Raw genomic sequence first — 27,165 nt, 5'->3', positions numbered from 1 at the left:
TTTTGTTAAAAAGGTACAGAGTTATATTTTGAGTCTCTAGTATTTCTATTACGGGCTTTAAAGCAGTTGGAAGAGGTTGGCAGGTAAAAATAATCACTCTAACACTACGTGCTTAAAATGTTCCTTTTGCGCAGTGTACTCCAGTGCTTGAAACATAAGATCTGTTGCACCTAATGTACGGACTCAGGCACTTATTTATTGTTGAACTGAGCAAGTCCCTACTGATTCCCCATAACAGCTTAGTGTTACTAACAGCTACAAATATATAATGTGCTCCCTCAGCAGAAATGCAGCCTTCTGTTTTATTAAAACTTTATAACATTTCCTTCTCACTAACCTGAGAGGTTGGCATTTATATGATCTGCTTAGCTCTCCTGCCTTCCAACTTGGAAATTTATAAAAACGTTCATCTAATTTCATAGCTTTTTCTTTTTCTTTTTTCTTTTTTTCTTGTACTTGTTCAAAATCAGAAAAGGGCCCCAGGGTCCTGATGAACACAGCAGTATACCTTTACTGTATAGAAAGGCAATGGTATCCTGGGCTGCATTAGGTAAAGTATTGCCAGCAGGAGGACAGAGGTAATCCTTACCCTGCTTGGCACTGGTGAGATCACACTTGGAGAGCTGGGTCCGGTACTTGGATCTCCAGTACGAGAGAGACATGGATACACTGGGGAGAATCTACTAAGGATTAAGGGCCATAAAGAACAGGAGCACCCCTCCCATGAGGAAGGGTTGATGGGACTATTCAGCCTGAAGAGTTATTAGTTATGGGTATAATTGTGCTCATAGATTTGGTAAGATCTCCAAGCATTTAAAATTCAAAAGATTACAATGCTTCAGGTGGAAAAAGCCCTACAGAAAATAAATGCTAGTTTAACTGCTAATCACTGTTGTCTGTAACCATAGCAGAAAAACAGAGACGATTCCAGAACAACCCCGAGGCTTGTGATGATTGGACCTACAAATAATTACTTAGGTGTTCAATGTTTTATCCTGTGAGTAATCTCGGTGATTCAACAAAACTCTGCAGTGCACAAAGTTAGGGACCTCTTCCACCCAGGATGCTGGCTGCATTAGCTCTGTCACTGTAGCATTAGCAACTCCTCCACCTAGCTGCCATTTCCCGTAATGCCAACACAAGCAGCTGCAGACAAGCACGGGCTCATTGAAGAGTTATTTTGGGGGAAGTGCCAGAAATTATTTATTTCAACAGAGTTTTGAACATACTGTACTAATATTCTTAGAGTGTATTAAATGAGTTGTACTTTCAGTTGAGTGGATCCTTAACTGCTTTGAGTATAAAGGTTGTTTATTTCTCACTAAAAATATACCGGTGGTATTATATATGATTAAGGGATGTTCTTTTTAGTGGTGTTATTAGCAAATCTGCTATGAAAAATGTGTTTATTAGATAGCTAACAGAACTTCAGTTTGTGTTGGACCATTAGCTAGCAACCTCATGGGTGACTACTGCCATTTATGGGTGATCATCAGGGTATTATTGCCTAGGGACTGCAATAACATAGCCCAGTTTTGGTGCAGTAAATCACTAACGTCCAAATTAAATTATCAACATGAAATATTTGATAATAATAATATAAAGACTGGTTGGAAAATGTGATGATGGTGTTTTTGGCACTGATATATTCATGTGAACCATTTGCAAATAATCCAAAGTCTGAACTGATTATTATTTTTTGCCAAAGTTATAGCCAAGTTTTGTTCCTAATTTAGTAATTTGGATTGTTGCCTGTTGTGCTTAGAACTTGACATTTGCAGAATGCATACACGTTTAAAGAACGAATTTAAAGAAAAACACACCACTTTAAAACTAGCTATTAGAAGTTAATTTAGGAAATGATCTGTCAGACCTTTGAGAACTGCCTTCTGAGAACAGCTACTCTTCTCAGTTGTGCCACACTGAACTAGAGGTGTTTTCTGCCTTCTCTGTGAAAGACCCAAGCAATCACCAAAGGGAATCCACAACCCAAACACAGAGACTCAGACTTACCAAAAATATGAAATAAGCCATCTCTGAAGAGAAACAATGTAATACAATTGTTTTGCCTTGTTACCGCCTCACCACCTGGAATACCTTTTCCAGAAATCTCCAGACAAGGCTGGGCACTCATGTGGAGCTTCCAAAGAGAGTATTACCACCTACAGGATCATTTAGTCCAACTGTCCTCCCACAACCACTGCTGCCTCAAGCTACTAAACCGTATCTTATAGCTCCTCATCCAGATGCCTCTTGAATACTGCCAGCGATGGCAATTCCACCACTCCCTGGGCAGCCATTCCAGTGCCTGACCACTCTGAGAGAAGAAGTTTTTTCCTTATGTCCAGTCTAAACCTCTTCTGATACAACTTGTGACCATTTCCTCAGGTCCTGTTTGTTGCCTGGGAGAAGAGGCCAAGCCCCTCCTCATCACAACTTCCCTTCAGGAAGTTGTAGAGTGCAATGAGGTCTCCCCTGAGCCTCCTCTTCTCCAGGCTAAACAATCCCATCTCCCTCAGCCGCTCCTCATAAGACTTGTGCTCCAGACCCCTCACCAGTTTGGTTGCCCTTTTCTGGACACATTCCAGGGCCTCAGTGTCTTTCTTGTAGTGAGGAGCCCAAAACTGAACACAGTACTCGACATGCAGCCTCACCAGTGCTGAGTACAGAGGGATGATCACCTCTCTGCTCCTGCTGGCCACACTATTTCTTATACAGGCCAGGATGCTGTTGGCCTTCTTGGCCACCTGGGCACACTGTCAGCTCATGTTCAGCCGAGCATCAACCAACACCCCCAGGTCCCTTTCCTCTTCACAGTCATCCAGTCACTCTGCTCCAAGCCTATAGTACTGCATGGGGTTATTGTGGCCAAAGTGCCGGACCCAGCAATTGGCATTAGTGAACCTCATCCCATTAACCTCAGCCCAGCCATCCAGATCCCTCTGAAGGGCCTCCCTACCCTCAGGCAGATTGGCAGTGCCTCCCAGCTTGGTGTCATCTGCAAACTAACTGATGGTACACTCAATCCCCTCATCAAGGTCATCAATGAAGATTTTAAACAAGATGGGCCCCAGTACCGACCCCTGGGGGGCGCCACTTGTAATCAGCTGGACTTAACTCCATTAACCACTACCTGTTGGGCACCGCACTCTAGCCAGTTCCTTACCCAAAGGAACCTTAGTACTAACTGCAGTAGTTAATCAATATTTTGGAGAAAAGAAGTCTGTGCTAAAGATTCAGCATTTAAAATGAAGTCTTTGGTGCTCTTCTGCAGTAGAACCATCAAAGGCAAGAATAATGATCCTAACATCTTGAAGTTAATTTAAGGAAAAAGATCAGACAAATCAACTCCCCCTGACTAGTGATGTAGAACTACTGACCCATCTGAATCTGTTTAAAACATAAAATCCTGTAGATTTTCATATGGGTATAAAAACAGTGATTCAAGGGAAACAGCTATTAAATTCTTGTTATAATATTCTCCAGTAATGAATGGTTCAGATTGCATAAGCTCTTGATAGATGTGATGTTTTCATCCCTCAGGGTACATTTAAAAAAAAATAAAAAATAAAAAATAAAAAATAAAAAATAAAAAATAAAAGAAAAAAAAGGGGGAAAAATTTTGTTTTGTAAGTTTATTGATGTAAGAGTGCAGGTATCCAGTGGAAGGAGTGTTTCTGTATATAGACTTCAGCTGTATGGTAAACCTTAGGAGTCAACACGTAAATAACAAAATACCTATTAATCCTACCATGTGACAAGCCTCAGAGTGGTTTAATTTCTTCACTTCCACAGTAACACCTAGACATGCCTAATTTGTTACTCCTTTCTAATAAAGACATGAACTAAAGTCAAAATGATGAATTCACACTTAGCAATTGCTTCAGGTAGCTGAAGTATTGTAAGATATACCAGGAAGGTACAGTTTACCTAGTCCCTTGAGAATATTAATGTGTATATTCCTCTGTCAAAAAAGGGAAAGAAAAGACAAGACCTTATATGAAGTATATTAGGAATTGGTCATTTAAAATTTGGTACATAATTTTAAATGTTCCTTTTCCAACTCTCACCAAGTTGTATATTTAAATAGCATTAAATGATAAAAGCACACAGATCTATCTTAAAAGCACTAATCAGCTTCTGTTTAAGTAAATAATATGCAGAGATTAACTATAAAAAATAGAAGAAATTAGAAATATAAAACAAGAACTACTCCTTTTAGAAAGAGAAGTACAAAGAAAGCAGAAATTGATGTTTTATGGCATTCCTCAATGTTTTGAGAGTGCCAAGTTTTTGAAGGAGTGACCTATGCAGCTGTAATCACGTAGCACATCCTTGGGCTATACCTGAAAGTAACCATAATCACAGTTACAGCTTGAAACACGCAATCCCTCTCTGTAGCTTGTCGTGCCCTCAGTTTCCAGTAAATATTGTAGCTTCAAAACGTACAGCTTGCTCATGTGTCTCATGCTGGATTTATCACAGGCTTTCCCGAAGCATGTCGTGGTTGACTCATACGTTATGCACTGCTACGCCATTTGATGGAAGTGGGTGGATAACAGTGTGAGATCTTACAGTTCCGCGTGAGAAGAGACTGAAAGAAGAGTAAGGAATCTTGTGTGACATTTTTGCTTATTCTGTTTATTTGCACAAATATGAAAGACTCTGCTACCCTAAATACTTCAGCTGTACTCTCAGTTTTTCCTTGGCATTCCTGATTAACTTTGCTCCCACTCAACCTCCATCTCACTCTGTCACACACACACTCAGTTCAAAACATAGCACAGCAAAACCTCTCCACCCATAGAGTTCAAGTCCACGTATGCCTTTGATTTGAGTTTAACTTGGCTTTTGCTTAGCTATCTCCTATGGTTCTTCCAAGAGATGGGTGACAGTTACACCCACAGTTTTCAATAATATTTATCACAACTTGTTGGTGCAAGTTTGAATGAAACCAGTATGCCTGTTCAGGTTTGTACAGAGGAGCACTGCATTAAGGAGTTCAGCTTCAGTCCAGCAGGCTAATTTAGACAGGTCAGCATCCCACAGATTAGAAAGAAATGATTTGAAAGAGGATAAGAATGCCATTTGTTTTCACTAAGAAGTGTACTGCTGGGTTTTTGTTGGAATTTGCAAGGTATGTACACGTTAAATGCTGGTGTTAAAAGCTCCAAGCATTTTTTTTGTTTCAAGACCATGAATAAATGCGGTTTGTCACAGCTAACTACCAGAATATTTGTAAAATACTCATGGGAACTCTTAGAATAATTAAAGAATGGTGCCTCCATGACAGGATGGCACCCGTCCCATTTCTTCCTGAGGAAACAATATGGTTATGTATTATAAATTATGGCTCATTATCTCACATCCTGTTTCCTCATAGCCCTAAACACAGGAAACCTTTTCTTCTTCATGATATTCAATCTTGCCATTAATAACATCTTTCATTTCTACAGTGGGATTTATTTCAGAGGATTCCAATCCATCTCCACAGAGTACAAAGTGTGACCACTAACTGGCATACAGATAAGAAAATACTGGCCAAGAGCATTATAAAATTCCTCTGATCCTATATAAAAGGATTGCTGCTATCCACAGAGAACTGGGAGAGTCTTGTTTTTTAGGGTTTTATCCAAGATCCTCCTCTTCAGCTTCAGAGCCAGAATGTAACTTTAATTGAACAGGAAACTCTGAGGAACTGATGCATGGCTCCTGGATACATAAATATTGTGAACCTGAAATGCGCACTGCCAAACTTTATCTGATTTGATCCCATCCATTAGATCCTTCTAAAGATGAATGTTGCCAAGATTAAACCGACAGAGTTTTTGTATTTAGTTTACTAAGTGGTAAACACAGCTGGTTCAAATACTAATAGTAGGATCAAAAGTACCTGATTAGTCCCTTCTAGTGAGTTACAACAAAAAAATTTAAAAGGGAAAAAAAAAGAAAATGAATACTCTGCTAGTTAAACAAGTCTAGTATCAGTGCCTGAAAGGGACGGGTACATCACGTGAGATGGGAGGCCTTCATTGAGGAGCAAACCAAGGGATTGATAACTCTGCCAATTGTTTCCAGACCCTAATAAAACAAATACAAGGAAACTAAGTTAACTAAATTAGCTATTCTCTCAAAATAGATTTTTTTTTCAGGTTTTAGACCTTCCTTTTGTAGACCAGCCTTTTGCATTCCTGCTGGCTGAAGAGCAGAAGTCTTTAATTCCTCATTAGTATGTGTTGACTCATTCTCTTATTCATAGAATATTATGCTGTATTTCCAAACAACAAAGTTTACAAGCAAAGACATGCTGCATGTAAATAAATAAATAAATAAAATCCACCGTGTCTCAATCAAACAAAAGCTTAGAACTAGTAAAGAATGAAAAGTTCTAGCAAGGAAATAATTTTCTCATTGCAGCCAAACATTCACGGCATACTGACAAACAGAACACACAACCTACTTCCTAGGATGTATACATGTATGATATGCTCCAGAACAGCAAAATTAGAAATACCCTAAGAAGCAATGAGAATTCAAGTACCAAAGACAGTGACTTCTGAATACTATGTTATTAGAAAAATGAGATACAGCACCTTGCCTGTTTCCAGGGCTTTTTTTGTTTGTTTGTTTTTCAGCGGTATCTAAATACAATCTAAAGTTGAATCTGAAATGGAAACAATGATCAAAATTCATTGCTGGAAAGTGGAAGAGATTTCCAGAGAATGCCTGAAGAAAGTCATCAGGAGACCCACTTCTATGTACGTCAAAGACACCGAGATACAAACAAACATTAGATGATGTTATGCAAATCACAGATTCACTGTGTAGCAGAGTAGCAGGCTCTTTGGACAGGATGGACTGATGTACCAGATTTCAGCAGGCTTTTCAGTGCTGTTTAGCAAAAAAAAAAAAACAAAAACTTAAAAAAAATAAATAATAATTGTAACAACAACAACAAAAAAAGAGAAGACGACAACTGAGAAGAATTTTAAGTTAAGAGCAGGTAAAAATCTGTTACAAAGAGAAAAGGAATTACCTGCTTCCTGTGGCCATGGTGAGCAGGACTAAAACCTTGGGCTTCAGATGCAAAAGGAAGGATCCAGGTTATGGATTAGGAACAGATTTCCAAAAGTGGAACTTTTTAACCGCAGAACTAGCTCACGTGATGAAGTCTTGGAAGACAGAGTCCACTTCAAGAGGTCTTGAAGCACAAACTGAACGAAGAAGCAATATATACATGGCTGATTCTACATGGGGGCAGAAAGGGTAATGAGCTCCGAATAAACTCTCTGAGTCCACTTCAGACTTTTATTTTTTTAAGGTCATTTGAATATATCTACACTGTTCAAAAGCTCAGAATACAAGTGCCAAATAGATATGAATTGTTCTTTGCACAAATGAGTATCTGAAAAGAGGTAGCCAAAACAATACACTGTCAGTGGTTCTTTCGTTCCTTTGATATGGAAAATTTTGTTAGCTTTCATCAATCAATCTCAAAAGGAAGAACAATCTGTTATTTTACATCTTTTTCACTTTCTCTCCTTCAGAGACCCAGTAGTGCTGGAAGCTTCAAGACTCCAGAAATACCAATTCAGGCTTGTTCCATCTTATTGCACTGAGAAAGAAACGATAGTAAGGTCAGTTGCCTTTGTTGCAATATTATGTATATGGTAAGTGGCACTAGATTGTTTCAATTATAAAGAATACTTAATAATTCAAATTTACAACACAAAAAGACAAGCATTTCCATCTTCATTTCCATTCATTTCCATTTTCCTCAGCTCTTCATGCTAATCCTAATTTCTGCATTCATGAGTAGCTATTACTTTGTCCAAGGAGTCCTAGTCTTTACCATGCCCAGCTTCATCCTTGCGTTCTTCATCCACCACCTCCCCTTGATCTACCATATTATTATCAAAATCTCCTTGCCATCATTGATGTCCTTCCTTCTTCCTAATACCACTCTTATTTCTGAAAGTGTCACACTACATATTAGAAATATTTACTGTTGCTTATTTCTCCAGATGGTCAGTCTCTTCACAAAGTCTGTCCTGTGTATGTCCTCCAGTTTCCTTCTGACTATTTTGTCTTCTATCCATTCTCAAAACTGCAGCATTAGTACGGCTCCATTTAATCTTCGACACAAAGTTGTCCTTGCTAGACAACAGTCCATAAGATAATCAGCTTCAGGCAAGTTCCTAGTTCTTGTGTCTAAAGGGAAATTCTGAAAATGTATCCAGAGTACATACTCCAACCAAAACAGGACAAACAAAAGGGCCTCCTACTTCTAAAAAATATGTGCCTTATGGTGGGTTGACCTTGGCTGGGTATGAGATGCCTACCAAACTGCTCCCACATTGCACAACCTCCCCCCCCAGCCCTCTTAGGAAGATGTAGGGGGAGAAAATGTGACCAAAAAAAGTTATACTCAAGTCTAGCTACAAAAGACAATTGGTAGAAGTAACTGCCTTCACTAGTCCCAGCTTTAGTCTAAGAAAGGATTTATGAGTTGTGGTGTCTACCCTCATTATGGACAACCTCTAGTGTCATAAGAATATTTTAAGCTTAGAGCAGGTAAAACTAGACTAAAGAAATCATGTTTTTACCAGTACTAAAAGTGTGAAAAAGAAAATGAAATTGTAAAAAACATAAGCTTGGTTAAAAAGTCATAAGATTATTGAAGTAAGAATCTCATTTTAACAAAAGATTCATCTAGTAAGATTACTTAATTATCTGGTGCTCCCAGATTCTCTGCTAATCAAAACTGTAATGGTTTACTTCTGTAGCTATTCACATCAACTTTGCCCCAGCCTAATTCTTCTCTTCCTGTCCTGTTCACCTTTATTCCCAATATTGTATCTATCCCTCCAGACCAAATTGTTCTCCCTTCTCAATTTTTAAGAAAAATACTAATGAGTACCTGAAGGAGTGCAATCTGATAAATTTATGGATGTGCCTCTACCATAGGATTTACACAGGTTAGTAGAAAGTCAGACTTCATGACCCTCTGCTTGTATGACCCTGTGCAAAACCTAAACTCCTCACTCTCCTTCTTGTCATGCAGAGAGAACAGAAGGAGCCACAGCTCATACTGCCTTCCTTCTTTAGCAGAACTTACTGCCTTCTCACTCTTGACAAGCTGGTTCTGGGAGCAGACATCCAAATAAAGAGCATTATCTTTCAGCCACAGCTGAAAGACTGGAATGGAAACCTCTGAGGGCTGAACTTTGTGGACACATAGAAAGAATCAAGGCTGACAGCAGTGAGGTTCCATGTTTTTATCTCAATTGTAAACTGTATGTGCAATATGTACCTCTGAAGATGTATGAGAAAGAGCCAAAGCAGCTCTGCTAATATAACATATTTTGAAGTTGTACGAGTAGGTATAAAAGTCAGTGCTGGAAAGGATAAGGGTGCCTGTGTTCTGCCCATGTAAGACACACAATCAGAGTATTAAAAAAAAAGAAGTATAGATAGCACCTCAGACATGATGAGTGTTTGTTCTTGCATTCCTCTCTCTCACAGATACCCCTCTTCAGTTTCCCTGGCTCCTCTGTGCAGCATGATCTGTGCACCAGGAGCAGATGACAGCAATGTCTTTTTGGCCTGTGGCAGAAACAGCGAATACCAAAGTTTCATCTGCATCTCCGAATCCCAAGTGACTTAGGAATCATTTTAATTAAATAATAATAATAAAAATCAACACTAAGTAAAACCATGCAGTAGTTCTGTACAGTATGCCCTCCTTACAAACAAACGTTACCTTGGCGGCTGGCTAGTCAAAGACATAGCTGATTTCCCCTGTAATTCCTCTCTCTTAATTGCTTCAGTGCCTGGTTTGAGGGTCATCCAAGATTTCAGTCTATTCAAAACGCAGCGCTGAAAGTCATCTTTCTTAACCCGCAACGGGGATTTCTTTAATTCCACCCTTCAAAATACCTTGTTCCCTTCTTTAAATGATAGTGTTCATTAACCCTAATGACCCTTAAAGTCAAACTTACCTTACGCATTCTATCTTCCTCCTTCCATCTGCGCTTTGCTACTTATCACCAGCCTTGCTGCACATTACATTTCTCCGCAGCCTGCTAATGCAAACAGTCGTTCCCTTTCATTCTGTAACTCCTCTTACACACTGTCCCTGCAGGCTGCTGTTACTCAAAGTCTCATAATCCTCAATTAATATTCTATCAGCAATCATAACAACTTATAAGGTTGCCAATGGACATATACCGATGCAGACCTTACTTTGGTCATTCTGGACACACTGGACCGGGGAAGGGGCGGGGGGGGTGTTGTACACATCTATATAAATATATATATACGACAATGAGGAGGAGCAGTTCCGCCCCATACGCGTCGCGCTCAGATGACGTCACTGCAGTCCGACAGCGAGCCGCCAGCAGGAGGCGCCCCCGCCCGCCACCAGGCGGCGAGTCACGTGTCCCTCCGCCCCCCGCCCCTCCCCCCCCCAGGTGCTGCCGGAGGCCTTTCCCACAATGCTCCGTCAGCCGCCACGCTGCTCCTTCCTCACTTCCTCCCGCGGCGGAAGGCGGCAGAGCAGCGCCCCCGCGCGGCCCCCGCCGGCACCGCCCCTCGGACATGTGGCCCGGCGGCCGCTGAGCCAGGCCCGGCCCTGCTGACCCTCCGCGGGGCGGGGGAAGCGGAGTCTCCGCTCAATGGTGGTGACCGCGCCGGAGGACGCCGCGGCGCCAGGTAAACGGCGGCGGGCGGTGAGAGCTGTCACCGGCGGCTCCGCGGCTGTCCCGGTGCTCCGCCGCCGCTCGGAGCCCGCCCGCTCCCTCCGCGGCCCGGAGGGGGGGCGGGACCTGCGCACGGCTCCGGTAGAGCCTTCCCGGGGCCGCGGGGACGGGGCCGGGGGGAGGCGGCTCCGCGCGGCCTCGGGAGGACAAAGGGGCATCTCGGGGCCGCCGCTCGGAGCGGCCGGAGGGGAGGGCCGGCGGGGCGGGAGGAGGAGCGGCCCCCGGCGGGCTCACGTGGAGCCGAGCGGCGAACAAAGCTCCGTCCGGCGGGAAGCGTGCCGACGGCGGGCACGGAGCGCGCCTGGGGCTGCGCGGCGGCGGAAGTTGCGTGGAGGGACCGACGGCAGCGAGGCTCCTCCGGTTGTGTGCCGAGCGGCGGGACACGCGGCTGCGCGGGCTGCCGGCTCTTGGTGAGCGCCGAGCTGCATCGCCAGAGCCGCACGTAGCGCCGCACGTAGCTCCGCGCTGCCAGCCGAGCTCCGCGTTTGTAACTTTGAAACGGGACAAATCGGGTAAGGCTGAGCCTGCTTCCTTCCCTCCCATAATGCTTTTGTGTTGGACAACAAGTTGCCTGCGAGTTGTTAGTGAGAACGTGAGAACGCGGCTCCGAGGGCGGAGCGGTTCGTTAGTATCAGTCCCTGGGCTCCACCGCTGGAAAGAACCGCCTTCCAAAAACGTGCAGAAACTGATATGGCTGCTCAGTCATTATGAAACGGATCGGAGTGCCTCTTCTGATTAAATAACTCCTCGTGGGGATTTGGGGCTTGGCACCTTTAAAGGGAAGTCAAGTTAGCTTGGTGGCTCGTCTTATACTTCTGAATCGTTCACGTTTTGAGTGCTTAACTCTCATTTGGATCATAGTTTAGCTTAGGATGTTACTGTGGGCATCCAAACTTTCTTGTCACGGGAAAGCCTCTTGTCAGTTCACTGTAGTGTCTTTCCTTCTTAATGTAAGCAGTGATTTCCTTGAATGAAATGGCAAAAATGACTAAAAACTGCCGTGATTCTATTGATTAAATCAAAATGTAAGCGTTTCTTTTTGTTTTTAACCGGGAAGCTGGATTTAGAAGCACACAAAAATGCTCCTGCCGTGTGGAGAGGAGTTGGAAGTGATTACAGTGACTTCTTTCTTAGGAACATTAAGGGTTTGGTTTGTTTTCCTCGGAGGAGACAGATGTGGAATGGGGAAGAGCTATTTAGGCTCTTACATGAAGTTATGTTGTTGGACTTATGCAGATTCTTTCAGTAGCTCTCAGTTGCTAATGTGGTAAGTTCTAGGGTGGTAAATGGACCAAATAAGAAATATACAGGATTTCTTTCATGGTTCACTTGCTTTAAAGTTAATTGTGAGCGGGCAAAATGGACAGTAAATTTATCTTTAGGAAAACATAAGATCACTTTGGTGAGAGATTAGGGAGTGTTTTCCAGACCTTGTCTAATAACAGTAAAGCTGAAATCACTACTTCATCTCAGGTTCAGGTCATATTCAAGATTGTGAATGCTTCTCTAGGAACTCAGTGAGGTTTTTGAGCTTTAGTGTACTGTACTCACAGTATGCAATAGTTGTTGTGTTAGCCTCAGTATGAAGGTGGTAAGTTTATGTTCTGTGGTTATTCTGCTGTCCCTTCTGAATCATCCAGGAGACGGATTCTTTGCTCTTGCTTGACTGTATTTTGAATAGCATTGTGTGTATGATTTGTGGCCTTTGCCCTCTAGATGGTTCTGCTCGTGATAAGGAGTGCTTTGGTTACAAGCGTGTTTTTACCTGTTTCAGGAATTCTTTGCAGAATGCTCTCAGTCTTCCATCATTCTGAGTAGTAAAAATGTGCAAAGCCTATTTAAAGTTTGCTTTATAATGCCCTTCTGCTTCAGTTCCGCTGTAAATAAGTTGCTCTTGAGTTCCTACTGACATCTGAACTGCTTCTTCAGCACAACATGAATGAATTCTAAAATGGTTTATCTGCTAAACTGTTGAAGAGGAAAATAACTTTTATACATATCAGAACTGTTCTTGTTGTCTTTATTTGCCTGTTTTGCAAACTTGGGGGATATTGTGCCTTAAAGTTTCTCCTGTAGCCATAAATCTCAGAGGTTTCTAACGTGCATGTTATGTAAAGAATACTTCAGAACAAGGACTGGTTTGTGGCTTTTCAGCAGCGTGGGCACACTGTATTTCATCTGTGTGTACCTGCCTTACCTGGAAGAGCAGTGAGCTTGCTTTGAGAGGATATGAGCCAGTGGTGAGGCTACAGGTACAGCTTACAAAGCTGTGAACATCTCTCTCTGGCTCTGAGAGTTGAACCCAGCATGGGTTCCTTTGAGTAGGAAGCTGGCTGTAGTCATAAAGTAACATGGAGAACTGCAGCTGCTGGAAGGTGAATGCTTGTTTGCCTTTATTTCCTAAAGTTGCTGCTCTGCTGTCCTACAGTTATCCATCACATCTCTACACTTAGGCTAGGCAGTGTGCCAGAGGCTTTGTGAACCCCTCCAACAGTCACTAAGGTTGCATGCGCCTGATCTGTATTTCAGTAGCCCATACAGATCCAACCAACAGTTCCTCCCTGTGAGGAGGTTTTTATTTTGGAGTTCTGTTTTCTTATTTGGTTGTTGTTGTTTTTTCAAAGCCTGTTGCTTCTAGAAACATGTTGCTTTCCTACAGCTTATATTTATGGCACTTTGGATTGTTTCTCCAACTGAAAGTCTTAAGAGAAACTAATTAAACTTAACCAAATGTGGCAGTTGTCATTTTTAGGCTGGCAGAATTGTTAGCTGATATGACAAAGGATGATCAAAATACCAAGTTTAATTATCTACGGAGTAGGCTAAGTTAAAATATATTTCATATTAGATGCAGCAATGAACAACTCTGCATGCACCCGTAGGCATATGAGTATCTGCACGTTACATTTGTGTACACAGTGCTAAAGTGAATGTTTTCATCTGTTTTCTTTCCACTGCAGTATCTGATCACTTCTACTAGATCCTAGCAATAATGTCTTAGTGCACTTGATGTAAGGATTGGTGAGCTGCGAGCTCCCACTAAAATGCATTTGCTATGTCTTTGAGTACCACTTAACAGTGCGTCTTCCTTCTGAGGTACTGTCTGTGAGTTAGTTAACCTGGCTGATGCTCCTGGTGTTTGGAATTATTGCTGGAATGGAGTGACTTAACACTTGCTTGGCTTTTGTTTGACTGGCAGCACTAACAATGAATCAAGATGCTGATGGATTTCAAGTCTTCACGTGAGTCCATCCATACCTTTAGCAGCAACACAGTGCAATGAAGACTTCTTTCTACTTTTGATGTGCCACGGGAGAAGTGGAGAACTTGAAATGAGACTGAGCCGTATCGATACTCACTGCTTGTGTTCTCGGGGAGAATCTCAAGGCAGATGAGCAGTGTTAACCGAACTGCTTGTACAAATTACTTGGGCGATTGTGAAGATCCGGGAAGGAGAGAGGGGGAAATACTCTGTTTTCTGTACAGCCACTGAATAAGCACTTCTGTGCGGTTTAGCTTTTCTTGAGTGTTCTTAGTTTGCTACTTGTGACACAAAAGGTGGTGGCCGCTGTGGGCGGGCGGGTAGGTGTAAGAAAAGGTAAGTGCAAGTCCCATGAAACAATTAAGAAAAGCTGCCTGTTAGGTATGAACTCCATGGGATTTCAAGATGTTGCCAAATAAAGAGGATAAAGTGTGTCCTTTTCTCTAGATCAACGTAATTGTGATTTTTACTATAGATTTTCAGGGTCAGGTCTGGCTTTTCCCTCTTTTGTGGCATATAGCTCCTGTTACATTTTGTCTGTCGCTGTCGGCATTAAGGAAACCTTCTCACACCCCTTCTTCTATTCTTGGCTGTTTTTCTAGCTTGTTTTAGCTGTCTTGAAAGTGATCACTGAGTCAGAACAGTGAAAGCAAGTGAACAGTAATTGGAACTGCTCACTCCCCATCTGTCTTACTACTTCTCGAGTGGCATCTAATGTGCGTTGTTCTGCAAATACTGTAAGAGATTTTCTGCAGAATACACTGGTGCTCAAAACAGTTTCAATTGTCGTGATAAACCCTTTGCAAGCTCTTTGTTTTTATTTCCCAAAAGTAAAACATTTCTGATGTAAGCTTTATAAGAGGTCTTTGACCTGTGCTTAGAAAATAAGTGAAAAGGAGCTTGAGGGCTGTTTTTTGACATCATGGCTTTCACATAATGTTTTTCTAAGAGTACGCTTCTGTGAGGCAAAAAACATGTTTGAACAGCCACGTTACTTTCTTTGGCTTTTTGATTTCCTTGTATATCAGTGTCTGAACACTTTACTTCTAAGCTGAAATTACTTCTTAGGGAAAGACAGTTTTTCACAGCTACTACAAGAGCATATGGGATCACTAAATGCTTTGTCTGATCTTTAAAATAAGAGAACAGCAGACTTTTAATGGGGGACTCAGTTCCGTATAGTTTTAACAAGTGTGTGGGTATGGTTCCGTGCGATCATTTACAGCGCACGTTTCCACTGAAGCAAATCCATAAAATGCTACGTGAGCCTGTCGGTTACATAATTCTATTAGAGGGGCGCCATTCAGATCATGGGAGATCAGCATTTAGAAGCTGAGAAATAAGACTGTCGTGATGTGGATGAAAGAAAAAAATGATAATCTGTAACGGGACAACTGCATGTTTCTCTCTTTCTTTTGTGGCTCAGTGTAATTTGTCTTACCCGATACTCTGGTTTTGCTGTGTTAGCTTTACGCGTGTGTTCAGTCTTACACTGTCTGAATGGATTTTGTCATTTTTCTTTCTGTGGCTGAAAGGCCTTAGTTTTTCCAGTTCTTGGCAAGGCCTTTTTAGTTCATCTCCTGCATGCCTGCTGTTTAAGTCCAACTCCTTGGGCGTGTTCAGGATGTTGTTAAGAAACATAAAGATGTCTTCCTGGTTTCTTTAGCATCAGAGAAGTGTTTGCAGCAAGTCCTGCTGTGTTGCCATAGCACTGGCTGAAGTATGCTCATTCATCTTGTGGGAATGTTGCATGTGCAGTGCAGCAATGGGACAGGAACTTCAAGTTAGTAGTGTATGCTGAACACAGATCTAGTTTATGGGGAAAAGTAAATAGAATGACTAACAAAGTTTGCTTGAGTAAATGTAGATTTTTTTTTTTCCCCGTGTTTTTGACATGGCTGGGTTTGGAAGAGTTGCTTATGTGGCAAGAATATTCTTGGCCTCAGTGACCTACTGCCACATATCTACTCTCTGTTGGAAAGCGTGAAAATATTGATGTTTCCAAGTGGGTAGGAAAAAAGCACGTTTTAACTGTTCTTGGAAATGACAGCCATTTCTGCTGGCTGTCGTATGTAATACTCACCCTTCTAGGTGCAGAAGTGTGTGTGTGACTAAGGACTTTCAGCAGCAAGAGACTGGCTCACAAGTTTGTGCTGATTTGGTTTAGTTGCTTGAGCTGTGTGCACCCTGACAGCAGTATCTAATCTGCAATTAGTCCCTGTTGTTTGTAAATCTCAATTTCACACAGTTTAGTCTCAGGCTACTTAGAAGGAACTCCTTAGTGCTGACTTGTACACTTTGCGGGAGAGTGTTACGTGGCCTGTTTTCTATTCCTTCCTTATTTCTGTTATGTCTATCACTGTGATGCTTGAGCGTTCTGTCAGCAGCACATGGAACAAGTACAGTGCTTATTGCCTTGTACTGAAAGTAATAGTTTTGGAAAGCAAAATGGAACAGTCTTAACTTCTGTGAGTATACTTTTCATCATCTTATTAGTCTTCAGTACCTTCTGTTCATCCTCACTACTCTAAATGAACCTGCTTCTGCATGTGGGCAATTAACCATGGCTCCATGAAATGCATTAAACCCAGTGAGCATTTGTTCTACCTTAGAGCTGTTGTGGGCCAAGCTGTAAGTTTCTGTAAAGATTAGGGATTCGATTCAGAACACTTCTGGAAAGCAGTGTTATGAGTGGCAGTTTTATTGCAGCAGCGTTATTTCAGTGCCTAGGGAAGCTCTGTGGCTTTGTCCTCAATACTTCTGTATCCTCAGGAGCTGCCAGAGACTTGACTATAACCTAGTTTGTTGCCTGTCAGAGCAGAAAGGGGTTTTCTCACAAACCCGGGGAGTTTGGCTGAAGAACCAGAAGGGATACAATATAGCTCTGAATTACAGTTTAGGTGTCAGCTGAGAATATAAACAGCAAATAAAATGAGACTGCACTGTTACAACTTCCAAAAATATGTATTTTTTTTCCTTACTGGCTAACAAGTCTAGCTTTGTGTAGCTCTTTGCCTGTGAACTAGATTTACCTAAGTGCTGGCCATCTTGGTTGTTAGTGGTCACCCTGAATGTACCAGTGGTGCAGAACTTCATGAGCTTCTTCATAAAATGAGGCTCAGCTGTGTGTGATAGCACAGTCTGTACTCATGTGTATAAGGAAACTTTCTTTGGTGTGTTTTTGATGGATATTTGAAGAAGAATGAATATTCCTGTGTTTTAGGGATTTGGGTCAAACGTGATACCTTTCCTGCCTTGCAGAAATGTGAGTCTTTATGTAGATTGTCCCAGTAGCTGTGTTGATGCTTGTGATTCTGATGAGCAGCACTGCTTGAGCTCCAGCAGGACTGGTGCCATGACCAGTGCCCTGGGGAGCCCATTCCAGTTCTCAACTGAGCTGACCATACTGGTGTTTCCTTCTAGAGGAGACAGTTTGACAAGAAAGTCTTAGTTATTCCAGCACCTTGTTGCTGTCAAAAGAGATGGTCCTGTTTTATCTTTTCTCTCACCCATTCTGTTCTTTGCTGTTTCTTTGGTACATCTGGCTCTTAGCTCAGCCTGCTCACCACCACTGTTAGTGAGAAACAGAGCTGCTTCTTTTGGTGGCAGACAGCGTTTAGATTAGCTGTCCTAGATAATTGTATCCTTAGAGGGTTTGGATGGACTGCTTAGATCAACGGTATCTCCTGGCCTGAATAGCTCTGATTCTTTAGAGTCTGGGTCTACGTGAATGGACTTAAACCATCTATAGACAAAAACTGTTTCTTTGTAAGATCTGGTTTCTTTCTTTCTTGTTGTGTTTGTTGGTTCTATGACATTCTACTTGTTAATGAAGGCAAAGGTGCAAACTGAGCAGACAAAAAGATCCTCATTATAAGGTCTCCTCTGAGTGTGCCTGTTGGTTCTGTTCTTAGGAAGTTCTACACAAAGGAATAAATCCAGGATAAGTGCTTCCAGATTCCCAGTTCAGTCCTCATTGAAGGGCAGACAACATTACTGAAGTGTTACTTGAAACAAGTCAACCTTTCAGGCACTTTAGACAGCTTGCAAGTTTTTCCAAATAAAAGAGAACTAAAGGTTCTTGATGTACCCTTACGTGGAAACACCCTCTTTATAGGAGTATGTGTTGTGATGGACTAAGTGATACAAGTAGGCGAAAAGCTTTTAAAATGTTTAGCTGCTGCTGCTGCTGGAAATGCCATTTCCTCAATCCCTCTCTAGGATGGTACAGAGCTTCTGGCAGAAGTTCTTAAGATGTTCATCAGTAGTTGGACGTTGGCATCCCAGTGGTCCGGAGATTATGGGTCCTTATGGAAATGTCCAGAAGATTCTTTGTGTGTTGTCATCACTTATAAACTTCAGTTTTGCATGTCTGGTTGTCAGGATGCTTTTTACACTTGAAACAAACATTCCAAGGGAGGAGTCTTAAACCTTCCAAGGTTTCTTAAAGACCATCAAAATGCATAGGGCTGGATTAGAGCTCGACTGCATGCTACCCCCCAGAAAATGATGGAAGCGAAGGATGTTACTGTTGTCTTCTTAACCAAGTGTGTTCTCATACATTGAGTGTATGTCTCATTATTGTTTCAGTTTTGAAAATGTGTTTTGAGTTATTAAATAAAAATGGAACTAGTAGACATTCTCTGTAACGTGCAGTGTTCCATGTAAACAGGGCAGTCGAAACAAATCACTCCTTTAAGTTCAAATGCATCACATGTGTGAGTTGAGAGATTACATACGAATGTTTCCTGAGTCTTGTCCCCTAAAGCAACAAGAATATGCCAGTGTTGGGTATCAATTTGTGCTTGCTTACTGAAGGTTTTGTTGAATGATCTTTATTTCTATCCTCCTTCTAAAATGAACAAGTGTACTTCTGTTCAGACTGGCCCATAGACCATTACTAGAGGATGACTATATCTAGTTACTGCATTTTGTTTACTGGGCATAAAGAAAGTTTGTGAGAAGAAACAGAAGTGTGATGACTTCATGTGTCAGTTGTTACACCACTATCAATGCTCTACTATTAATTTCCTTAGATATTTGTGTTTTATTCTTCCTTCCCTCCCCTAGCTGATTTGAATAACATGTTTCTCCTGGGGAGAATTTAAGAAGGAGTTTCTAAATGCCATCGATGCTCCCATTAGAATTCCAACCACAGATTTCTAATTAGTTTCACAGTTTTGACCATTTCTTTAATGAACTGAGTTTGGGATGCACAGATCACAGCCCTGCTTTCTTGGACTGCTTACAAAAGCAGGGAATGTGTTGTATGATGACTGGCTGTGATTATCTCATTTCTCTGTTTGTTTTTTGTTGTTTTAAAGAAGGCTCATTAAAGCACTTGCCAAGTGCAAAGACCAAACCGTAAAGACTCCATCAGAACAAAGAGCTTTAGGAGGCTAATTCTGCATCTCCCACTACCAGATATCCAGGTAGTAAAGTGAAAGCCAGTGTTCAGCTGACAGATGTGATGGTGGTGCTCTCAGCATTTCTAGTAAAGCCATTAAACAGTAGGGCTTGAAATTCCAGTAAGTTTGCCTCAGGTCTGAGTGCTTATATAGTAAATCTTGGTCATTTTCATTCAGTCATTTGTGAAGCTTTAATTTGTCCTTGTAAATAAAAAGTTGAAGAAGTTTTGTAGAGTTCAGAACAAAGCTGCTGGTCCCTTTGGGGCTTTTGGGTTGGAACTTCGGGTGCTTAAAACATGTCTAGTGTGACCACAGGGTTTGAAATGCAAGAGATTCAGATGTCAGCGTAGATGTTTTTCCAAGCGTATTTCATTCTGCGTGCTGTAGATTAGTCATCCAAATAGCATATGCTTGCTACTTAATTGTGCAGAAACAAGTTTTTTCAGACTGCATGATGTGGATCCCAAGGATATTCTGTCCATGCTGTTGTTCCATACACCTCCTTTGGATAGAGATTTGTCCTTGCTATTCCTTGTACTTCAATGACAAGCACAGGTGAAATAGTCTCGTTTTTGAGGTTACAGCTTTCCTTCCTTCTCCCCTGGTTGTTAATAGTTGCAATTTTGTAACAAAAGTGAGACAAGCAAACATAAGCTGCTTTCATTTTGTTCCCTTGCGTCACTGCTGTTATGGCTCAGGGTGGAAAGCAACTAATTCTTCTCCTTCTTTAGCGCTTAATTTGGTTGCTTCGACCATTTGTGAAGGACAATTTAAAGAGGTTTGTTACTGCAGTGTTAAATGGAGTGGTTTGCATAGAAGCTTATTAAGGTGTTTAACTTTCAAAAGTTAAAGCACTGTTGGCAGTCTTGAAATGTGCAGAAACTTCACATTTGCTGCACAAAAACAATTTCCAAGTTGGAAGTACCAGTTGCTAGATGGCATTAATGACACTCATACATGGCAAAGAGACTGTGAATGATGTGTATCTGACTCTTAATGTTGTGTGTTTGTACTCTACAAAGTATGATGAAATGGAGAGCGCTCATTATATCCATGGTGGTCATTTTTATTTTCAACTTGCAGCATAAATGAACTGTGTAAACTGTTTCTGTTTTCCAGATTACGTCTTGTAAGAAGATGAGGAACAAGAAGCAGTGTATTCAAGATACAGAGGGTCAAAAGCATGAAGGCATGGAAGGTAAAGTCTGTGTATAAAAACATCCAAGTTATATTATTCAAGTTCAAGCTGTGAAAGGTTAGATTATAAATTTGTTCCTCAGTTGGTATGTTGCTTGTTCTGAGAGAAGTTGCGTAAACATAACAACTATTTCAACATAATATTTTCCTTCAGCCTTTGGAGTGCCCTTATCCTTTCCTGTGAATTCTGGGTTTTACTTGTTGACTTCTACTTGCCGAACAAAAGTAGAAATGGCAACAGCTACACAAAAGAATGATTAACTTAGTGTAAAAATGATTGGAGAATTTAAATAAATTATTTAAATAAAAAATGTGCCCATTTTTGTTCAGTGTACATTATTAGGTAAATACCTGAGCACGTTTGGATTAAAATAGCTCTTATAGCAGAGAGCTGAAGGTAAAGTATGTATATATAGAGATGAATATCTGATATGCTGGGGTAATGTATTTTGTGGACACAGTGCAATTATGTGAGGAGCTTTCAGAAAAGCATCAAGTAAATGACTTGGTAGTCGATAGGAAATACTTTGTGATGCTTTCCTAATCCAAGCAATCCTAGAGCTAACTTTACTTTGTTTTAATGGCAAGTCATGGCCCAGCATTCTATGAAATGTCGCACAATGTTTGTCACCTGAAATATAGGCTTGTACCTTTTCCTCTGGTCAGCATGTTGAATGCAGAAGACTTGAAAACATGATTAATTTGCTTCTGTCTACACAGTTGTATTTTATTACCTTGTTACTGAAATCTACAAGGACTTTGTTTCAAAAACAGACAAGAATTCTAAGTGTGAATGTTAATAATACCAGGTGAAGAAACGGAAGAAAGCTGTTCCTGTTCTACTTTATTACATGACGGCGACACGTGCCCCATCTGTCTGAACTGCCTTCTGGAGCAGGAGATTGGCTTTCCTGAGAACTGTGGTCATACTTTCTGCATGACTTGTATTCTTAAATGGGCTGAGGTAAGACTGAGAAGCAAAGTGTGTGTTTTTCTTTTATTAAGCTCTGTTGTGTCCGATAGCTATAGATTTATTTTCTTTTTCTTCTTCTTTTTTCTTTTTTAAGAAAGAAAGCTGTGCTGTCGAACTCCATACAGAAGTGTCTGAATGACCAGCTTATAAATAGATCAGTGGGAAACTTTCTTCTTAATGTGATGTAGTACTTTGTGTTTGGCTTTTAGTAAGCATCATGCCTTATTAATGGTTTAGGGAGTTTAAGGAACAGTAAAAAGCAATGATGGCTGTCTGGAAAATCGGATAGTGTTATGTACATGTCATAATATTGCAGTGTCAGTCAAGCTTAATCTTATTTAGTTATATGCTGCTTTGCACGCTGTGAGCTCTTAGGACTGAAGCCTGTTGGTTTTCATGTTGGTTTACAATACAAGTCTGATCACACCCTGGCTTTTCTAAATTTCTCTTAAAAGGCTTGAGTAATATTCAGACTTTTAAAAAGTATGTAATTTAGTAACTAGATGAGCTGTACCTCTGTGGGTAGGGCTAGAACCTTAAAGTTGCTTGTTTGAACAAATTCTTGCTCATCCTTCTGTTTAATCCCCCTTTTCATCATGTGTGTCTTGTAAACAATGCATTAAGTCTTCAGGTTGCTACTTGGTCTTACTTTTGTTCTCTTGAATAGGTTGTTCTCTATAGAAGACACTGCTTTCTTTGCAATATGTTTCTTCTTTAGTAAATGGTTATTTTGGTTTATCCTTTAGAAAGGTTGTTGTGTGTGTACCTATGCTTGCAGTATGCTTGTGTACTTTTAAACTTGTTTTTAACCATAATTTTTGTGTTATTTTCTTACTGAATGTAGTCAGTATCACAGATCATTTCTTTAGACTTCATATGGGCTTCTGACCGTCAAAGTTATTAGAGGGAAATTTAGTTTGTAATTACAGAGCAGATGACAAACTTAAGTCTCCTGTTGCCAGATTTTCTGTTCTGCATATGATTAATTGTGGTGCTTTTATTTAGCAGCAAACAGGAAATTCTCATATACAATTTAATCCGGACTTCCTTAGCTGGTAGTTATTATGGCAGCTGAATGGCCATCAGCAGTGATGTTACAGAGGAAAAAGTACAGCAGGCTGAAGGCTTGTTGCTGCTTTCCAGTGTGTTCATGGTGGGCTTAAAAGCATCTGATAGACTATGAGGAAAATAACTTTTTGTTCTGTATCTTTCATTTGCCAACTCTTTTAAAGTTTTTTGTCATATCAAATCTATTTTGGCATGAAATACTATACAAATAGAATATAAGTAACTTCTTAGGGTTTACAGGTGAACTGGATGTGATGCCACAAAAATAGCAGGGGATGGTTTTTAATGCTGCATAAGGCTTGTGGTGCTTCTTTCCACGTGTGACATTTGATGGGTAAATCCAGTCACCCTTCTGCTGATGCTGGACCTGTGCATGAAACTGTATTGCCTAAAGTGACAACTTAGTTTTGAAGTGTTCTGAAAACTCTCTGATAAACCTGAAGGGGATTCGCCTCTGAGAAACAGCTGAGGTTTTATAGCTTGGACTGATAGAAAAAATTACAAGCATGTGTCCACTTGAAGTGTACTGATGCTATGTGAATAAATAGTGCCTACATAAATAGTTCTTTCCTTTTTGGGAAACTTGTTGCATAAGGCTTGCTTTCTCTGATAGATTTTGTTAATGATCAATCAAGAACTAAATAATGAACAGTTAGTCTTTTTGAGTCCTTCTGAATAATTAAGATTTCAAAGCTAGCTGCTCATTTACAAATGTGCTACCAGGTGTTGTTTAAGGAGTGAATATTCTTTCTTGAGAATAAATAAATATGTTTTGTGAGAATTTTCCTTCCTCTGTGAGCACTGGAGAACAGTTAAAAATAAAAAGCCTAAAACTCTCAGCGATTTTGCTTGATGTTTACATTCTCGTTGTGCTGCTCTCTAACTACAGCTGTACTCCACATACTCAACGGCCTTGCCAGTAGTGTGTGTTCAAGTTGGGTATTTTTCTATCCTGTGTTGCTCCTAGGGTTTGAAATACAATTGTACATAATCAAATTGTGTGCCGTCATTGTTTTCCTGAGAGTTGATGGCTTTTGTATGATTCTATGATTCTTTTATATGCACCAATGTGGCTCCTAACTGCAACTGGGGTAGTTCAGGCAGACAGTAAGGGCACGTCTGCCATTTTGCTTTTCTAATTGTGGAAGACTTCCAGTATTACAACTACAGGGATGTGTCCTGTACCAGCAGGTTTCCTTACTGCAGTCAGCAGCCATTCTGCTCTGAAGCTCTTACTTTTTAAGAAGATGTTTGGGTTTTCTTGTCCTTTTTAGGTGAATAACTGCTGATTGATTCCACAAAGGGCTAAATAGGATGTTTGCCACAGAACACTAGATACATGAACTCCCAGTGACTAAATCCAAATATTTATTAGCGCTGTAGTTTAGTTAGTTAAACCCTCCTATGCTATTAGAATGTCATCTTTTATGTCTCCGACCGTGCTAAATGGTGCTCTCCCTTTTGAGAGCTCCTGGACAGGTGAAGTGGCAGGGAGCGTTCCCAGTAAGCATGCAAAGATTAGCCTAAGTGTCATTCGTCCTGTGCTTGCTGCCACTCACCTCTGTAAGCTAACACCATAATTTACTAATGTAGACTTTGAAAGCTTGAGGCTTTGTCTTTCAGTATGGCTGTTAGACAGTCATGCAGAGTAGAGAGAACTTAAATGCCTAAATCTGAAGCTAAGGCTGTTAGACTCAGCATTCAGTGAGAGTGCTGAAGGCAAGTGTAAGGGTTACCTTCAGTATAAGGAACACGTGCATGATAATATTGTTCTGCCTACATAAAAACTCCTCTGGAGTCTTCAAATACTGTCATTATGGTTGTGTTACATCAAGGGAAGTAATTACGCACACGTTCCCCATCTCATACAACTAGTAAGAAGAGGTCAAAACTATAGATAGGTAAGCACATGTTCTAGTTTCTGCTAGAGGTCTGAATGCGTTTAAGTAAAGCTTTAAAGGAGGTTGACAAAGTATTTATCAGATAACAAAAGTATCTGCAAAATCACCACTGCTAAGACAGCTTCTGTAGCAGCAAGGTTATTGCACCTGCATGCATTAAAGGAAAACTGTGCTATTTTGTATTCTAGTCAATTGTGACAGTTTTAAGATTGGGGACATAAAACATTTTCTCTTCTTTTCTGTAGGCGTTTTAACATCCCTTCTGTTCTTCAGAGTGCTAATAAGTATGCGGAATAATTGCTCTTCTAGTAATTTTTCTTATGAGCAATCATGAGAGGGAAAGTGCTGGAAAAAGACTGAACATTTTCTGTTTTATCAACATCACTGTGCAACAGAGATGTTGGTTTTTAGTGGCCCTTCCCTAGTAAGGCACATCTCTTCTAATCTTTGTTCCTGGCTTCTCTCATTCATTTTTTTTTTTCTCATCCGGGGAGTCTGGAAATGGAGTACATTTAGTTGCAAGTTCTCTAAAGCTTTGGGACACATTGAAGCAGACTCTGTGCACCTTCAGTCCAAAGGAGAAAAACAACAGCAAAAAAAAAACACCTAAGCAATTTGCACAAAGAGTTCACTTGCATTACATTTCTAGCAGGTGTTCTAACCTTACAGCAGTCGTTACTTCTTTGTTTTGTTTTGAAGTGTTCTGTGTGGTAACTGCAATTCTTTGTGTTCTTTCTGATCTGGATTTCTTTTGTCATAAGGAATACAGGGGGAAAGCAGCTTATGTGGCATCATGCTCCACAGTGATCTGCTGCAGCACGAAGCACTGTGGGCAGTAGGAGGGTTATATGCATGAGCTGAACATGCAGTGGGTTCAAAGAAACACTAAGCATGAAAAATAACAGAAAAGCTTCTAGATTGATGTCATGAATACAGAGACTGCATCTGAGGAGAAACTGTGGAAGTCATTGTGGAAAACTCCAACTTTTTTTTTTCCTAACTTCGTGTTCTTTTCAAATTAGGTGTTCTCCGATACATTGTTTGTCTTGGCAGATTAATCAAGTGAAGTACATTCGCACAACAGCCCACGAATCAGTTAGGGAAGCACAGTGTAGAACTACGTGAATGTTTTTGAGCTTGGGTTCAAGTTCTCTCTGTAAGATGGTATCAACTGTCAGCTAGTATGTTGACATAGTAGTTCATCATGATTTCACATACCCATACAGTTCATGAGTGATTTTATCCTTTCCTAAAGACAGTCACTATTCCATTAGTACTTGTCAATATAATATGGGCTATAACAGCAACAAATGATTACTTTGGATAAGAAATAAAAGCTCCCAGCTGGGAGGCCTTTAGTAGAGAGAAAACAGCTATTTACATAGTAACTGATTAGTGTGTTGATAAGAACAGATTCCAGTCTCAATGTTTGATGTGCTCTGTGTCTTCATTTACAGCAGTGATATTTCTGAGAAAAGAAAGCAGCTTCAGTAAGAAGGTGCTTTTTCTAAAGCATGGCTACAGAAGCTTTGAGAGTTTTGTGGGGCTTTTTTTTGGTGGGTTTGTTGCTTGGAGTTGTTCTTATTAAGTAAGCTGAAAAAAATCATCCCGGCTCTTGACTTGTTTCTAGAAAATACTGTATTTCTTGGTATCATCTTTTCACCCAAATGTGAGGAGATGTTTCTCACTGCTTGTATCTCATGGTCTCTCATACCACTGAAGATGGAGGCAGAGTTGTTGTGGAATGTTGTCTGATCTGCTCAGGTTAATTTGAACTTGTTTGAGTAGCTTCCTAAGAAGTCCCAAGACCTGTGACTGCTTCAGCCTTTGTCTTCATCACTTTGTTCAAGTGCTGTTCGAAGCGACACTGTTAAAAGTAAGGGACTCTTTCAGATTAGAGATTGCTGTTTTGTGGTAGCAGCTTAAAGAATGCTGAATACCAAGTTACACCTGTAGAGCTAAAGCAGGATTTTGCTAGAGGATCATTGGAAGCAATTAAAATAATACTGAATGTATTTTCAGAGAACTTAGAAACAGGTGCAGAATTGCAGGTGCTTTTCAGGGAGTTACAGGCTCTGTGGGTACTTACACGCTGTATGAAGGTAATTCTTAGATATCTCAGGATAGGTGGAAGAAGGGGTTGCTGCAGAGTTACCAGTTCTGACATGAAAACTGCAAGGTAGTTTCACTTAGAGAATAAAGCAGGTATTTCAGACAGTGTGTTGAGTTACCTTTTTTTCCTCCAAGTAGTGCTGGGAATAGAACTTGTAAATATTGGCTGTTCTTATTTGTTCTAAGCTTTAGATATCTATGTTAAATTAAGATATTGTATGGAATTGTAATTCTTCTAAGGTTCTGATGCACATACCCTATTTTGCACAATAAAAGTGACAGCTACTGTGTGGACTCATTCTGTATCAATGGCTGTTTTTCTGAAGTATTTTTTCCCCCCAGAAGGATGGTGTACATTCATTACTGTTCATAATGTTTCCTGGATAGAAACTTCAGCAGAGAAGAAGGGATGACTTGCCTTGAATAAAAGGATGTCTTGATGTTACCTTTGTTTACTGAGCCATCTTTCCAGAAATAACATCCA

The 27,165-nt window shown here is 40.7% G+C and overlaps 1 protein-coding gene and 1 long non-coding RNA gene across 5 annotated transcripts in view; one reads left to right on the top strand and one right to left on the bottom strand.

The window, feature by feature from the left end:
* Window positions 1–6,955: 6,955 nt before the first annotated feature.
* On the bottom strand, window positions 6,956–10,280 carry LOC140247211 (uncharacterized). Of its 2 annotated transcripts, none has more exons than XR_011902618.1 (3): window positions 10,002–10,280; window positions 9,481–9,606; window positions 6,956–7,615 (listed from the first exon to the last, which is right to left on the bottom strand). It is a non-coding gene; the product is annotated as an uncharacterized lncRNA (long non-coding RNA). The 2 variants fall into 2 exon arrangements; XR_011902619.1 differs by lacking the exon at window positions 10,002–10,280 and adding an exon at window positions 9,764–9,895.
* A 291-nt stretch (window positions 10,281–10,571) lies between these two features.
* The window catches only part of SCAF11 (SR-related CTD associated factor 11), a 38,332-nt gene continuing 21,738 nt past the window's right edge, over window positions 10,572–27,165 (top strand). For 2 of the 3 annotated variants that reach the window (XM_072350485.1, XM_072350465.1), the window contains exons 1-3: window positions 10,572–10,713; window positions 20,550–20,628; window positions 21,437–21,591. In XM_072350485.1, the coding sequence (XP_072206586.1) occupies window positions 20,568–20,628; window positions 21,437–21,591 (216 nt within the window). In that variant the 5' untranslated portion in view covers window positions 10,572–10,713; window positions 20,550–20,567. Of the gene's footprint in view, window positions 10,714–11,102; window positions 11,273–20,549; window positions 20,629–21,436; window positions 21,592–27,165 lie in introns of those variants that run through there. The other variant, XM_072350474.1, reaches the window with a different exon arrangement.

The sequence above is a fragment of the Excalfactoria chinensis genome, chromosome 1 (assembly GCF_039878825.1).
Source record: "Excalfactoria chinensis isolate bCotChi1 chromosome 1, bCotChi1.hap2, whole genome shotgun sequence".
Lineage (NCBI taxonomy): Eukaryota > Metazoa > Chordata > Aves > Galliformes > Phasianidae > Excalfactoria > Excalfactoria chinensis.
The sequence above is the reverse complement of the archived record's forward strand: the minus strand, read 5'-3'. Positions and strand labels throughout refer to the sequence as shown.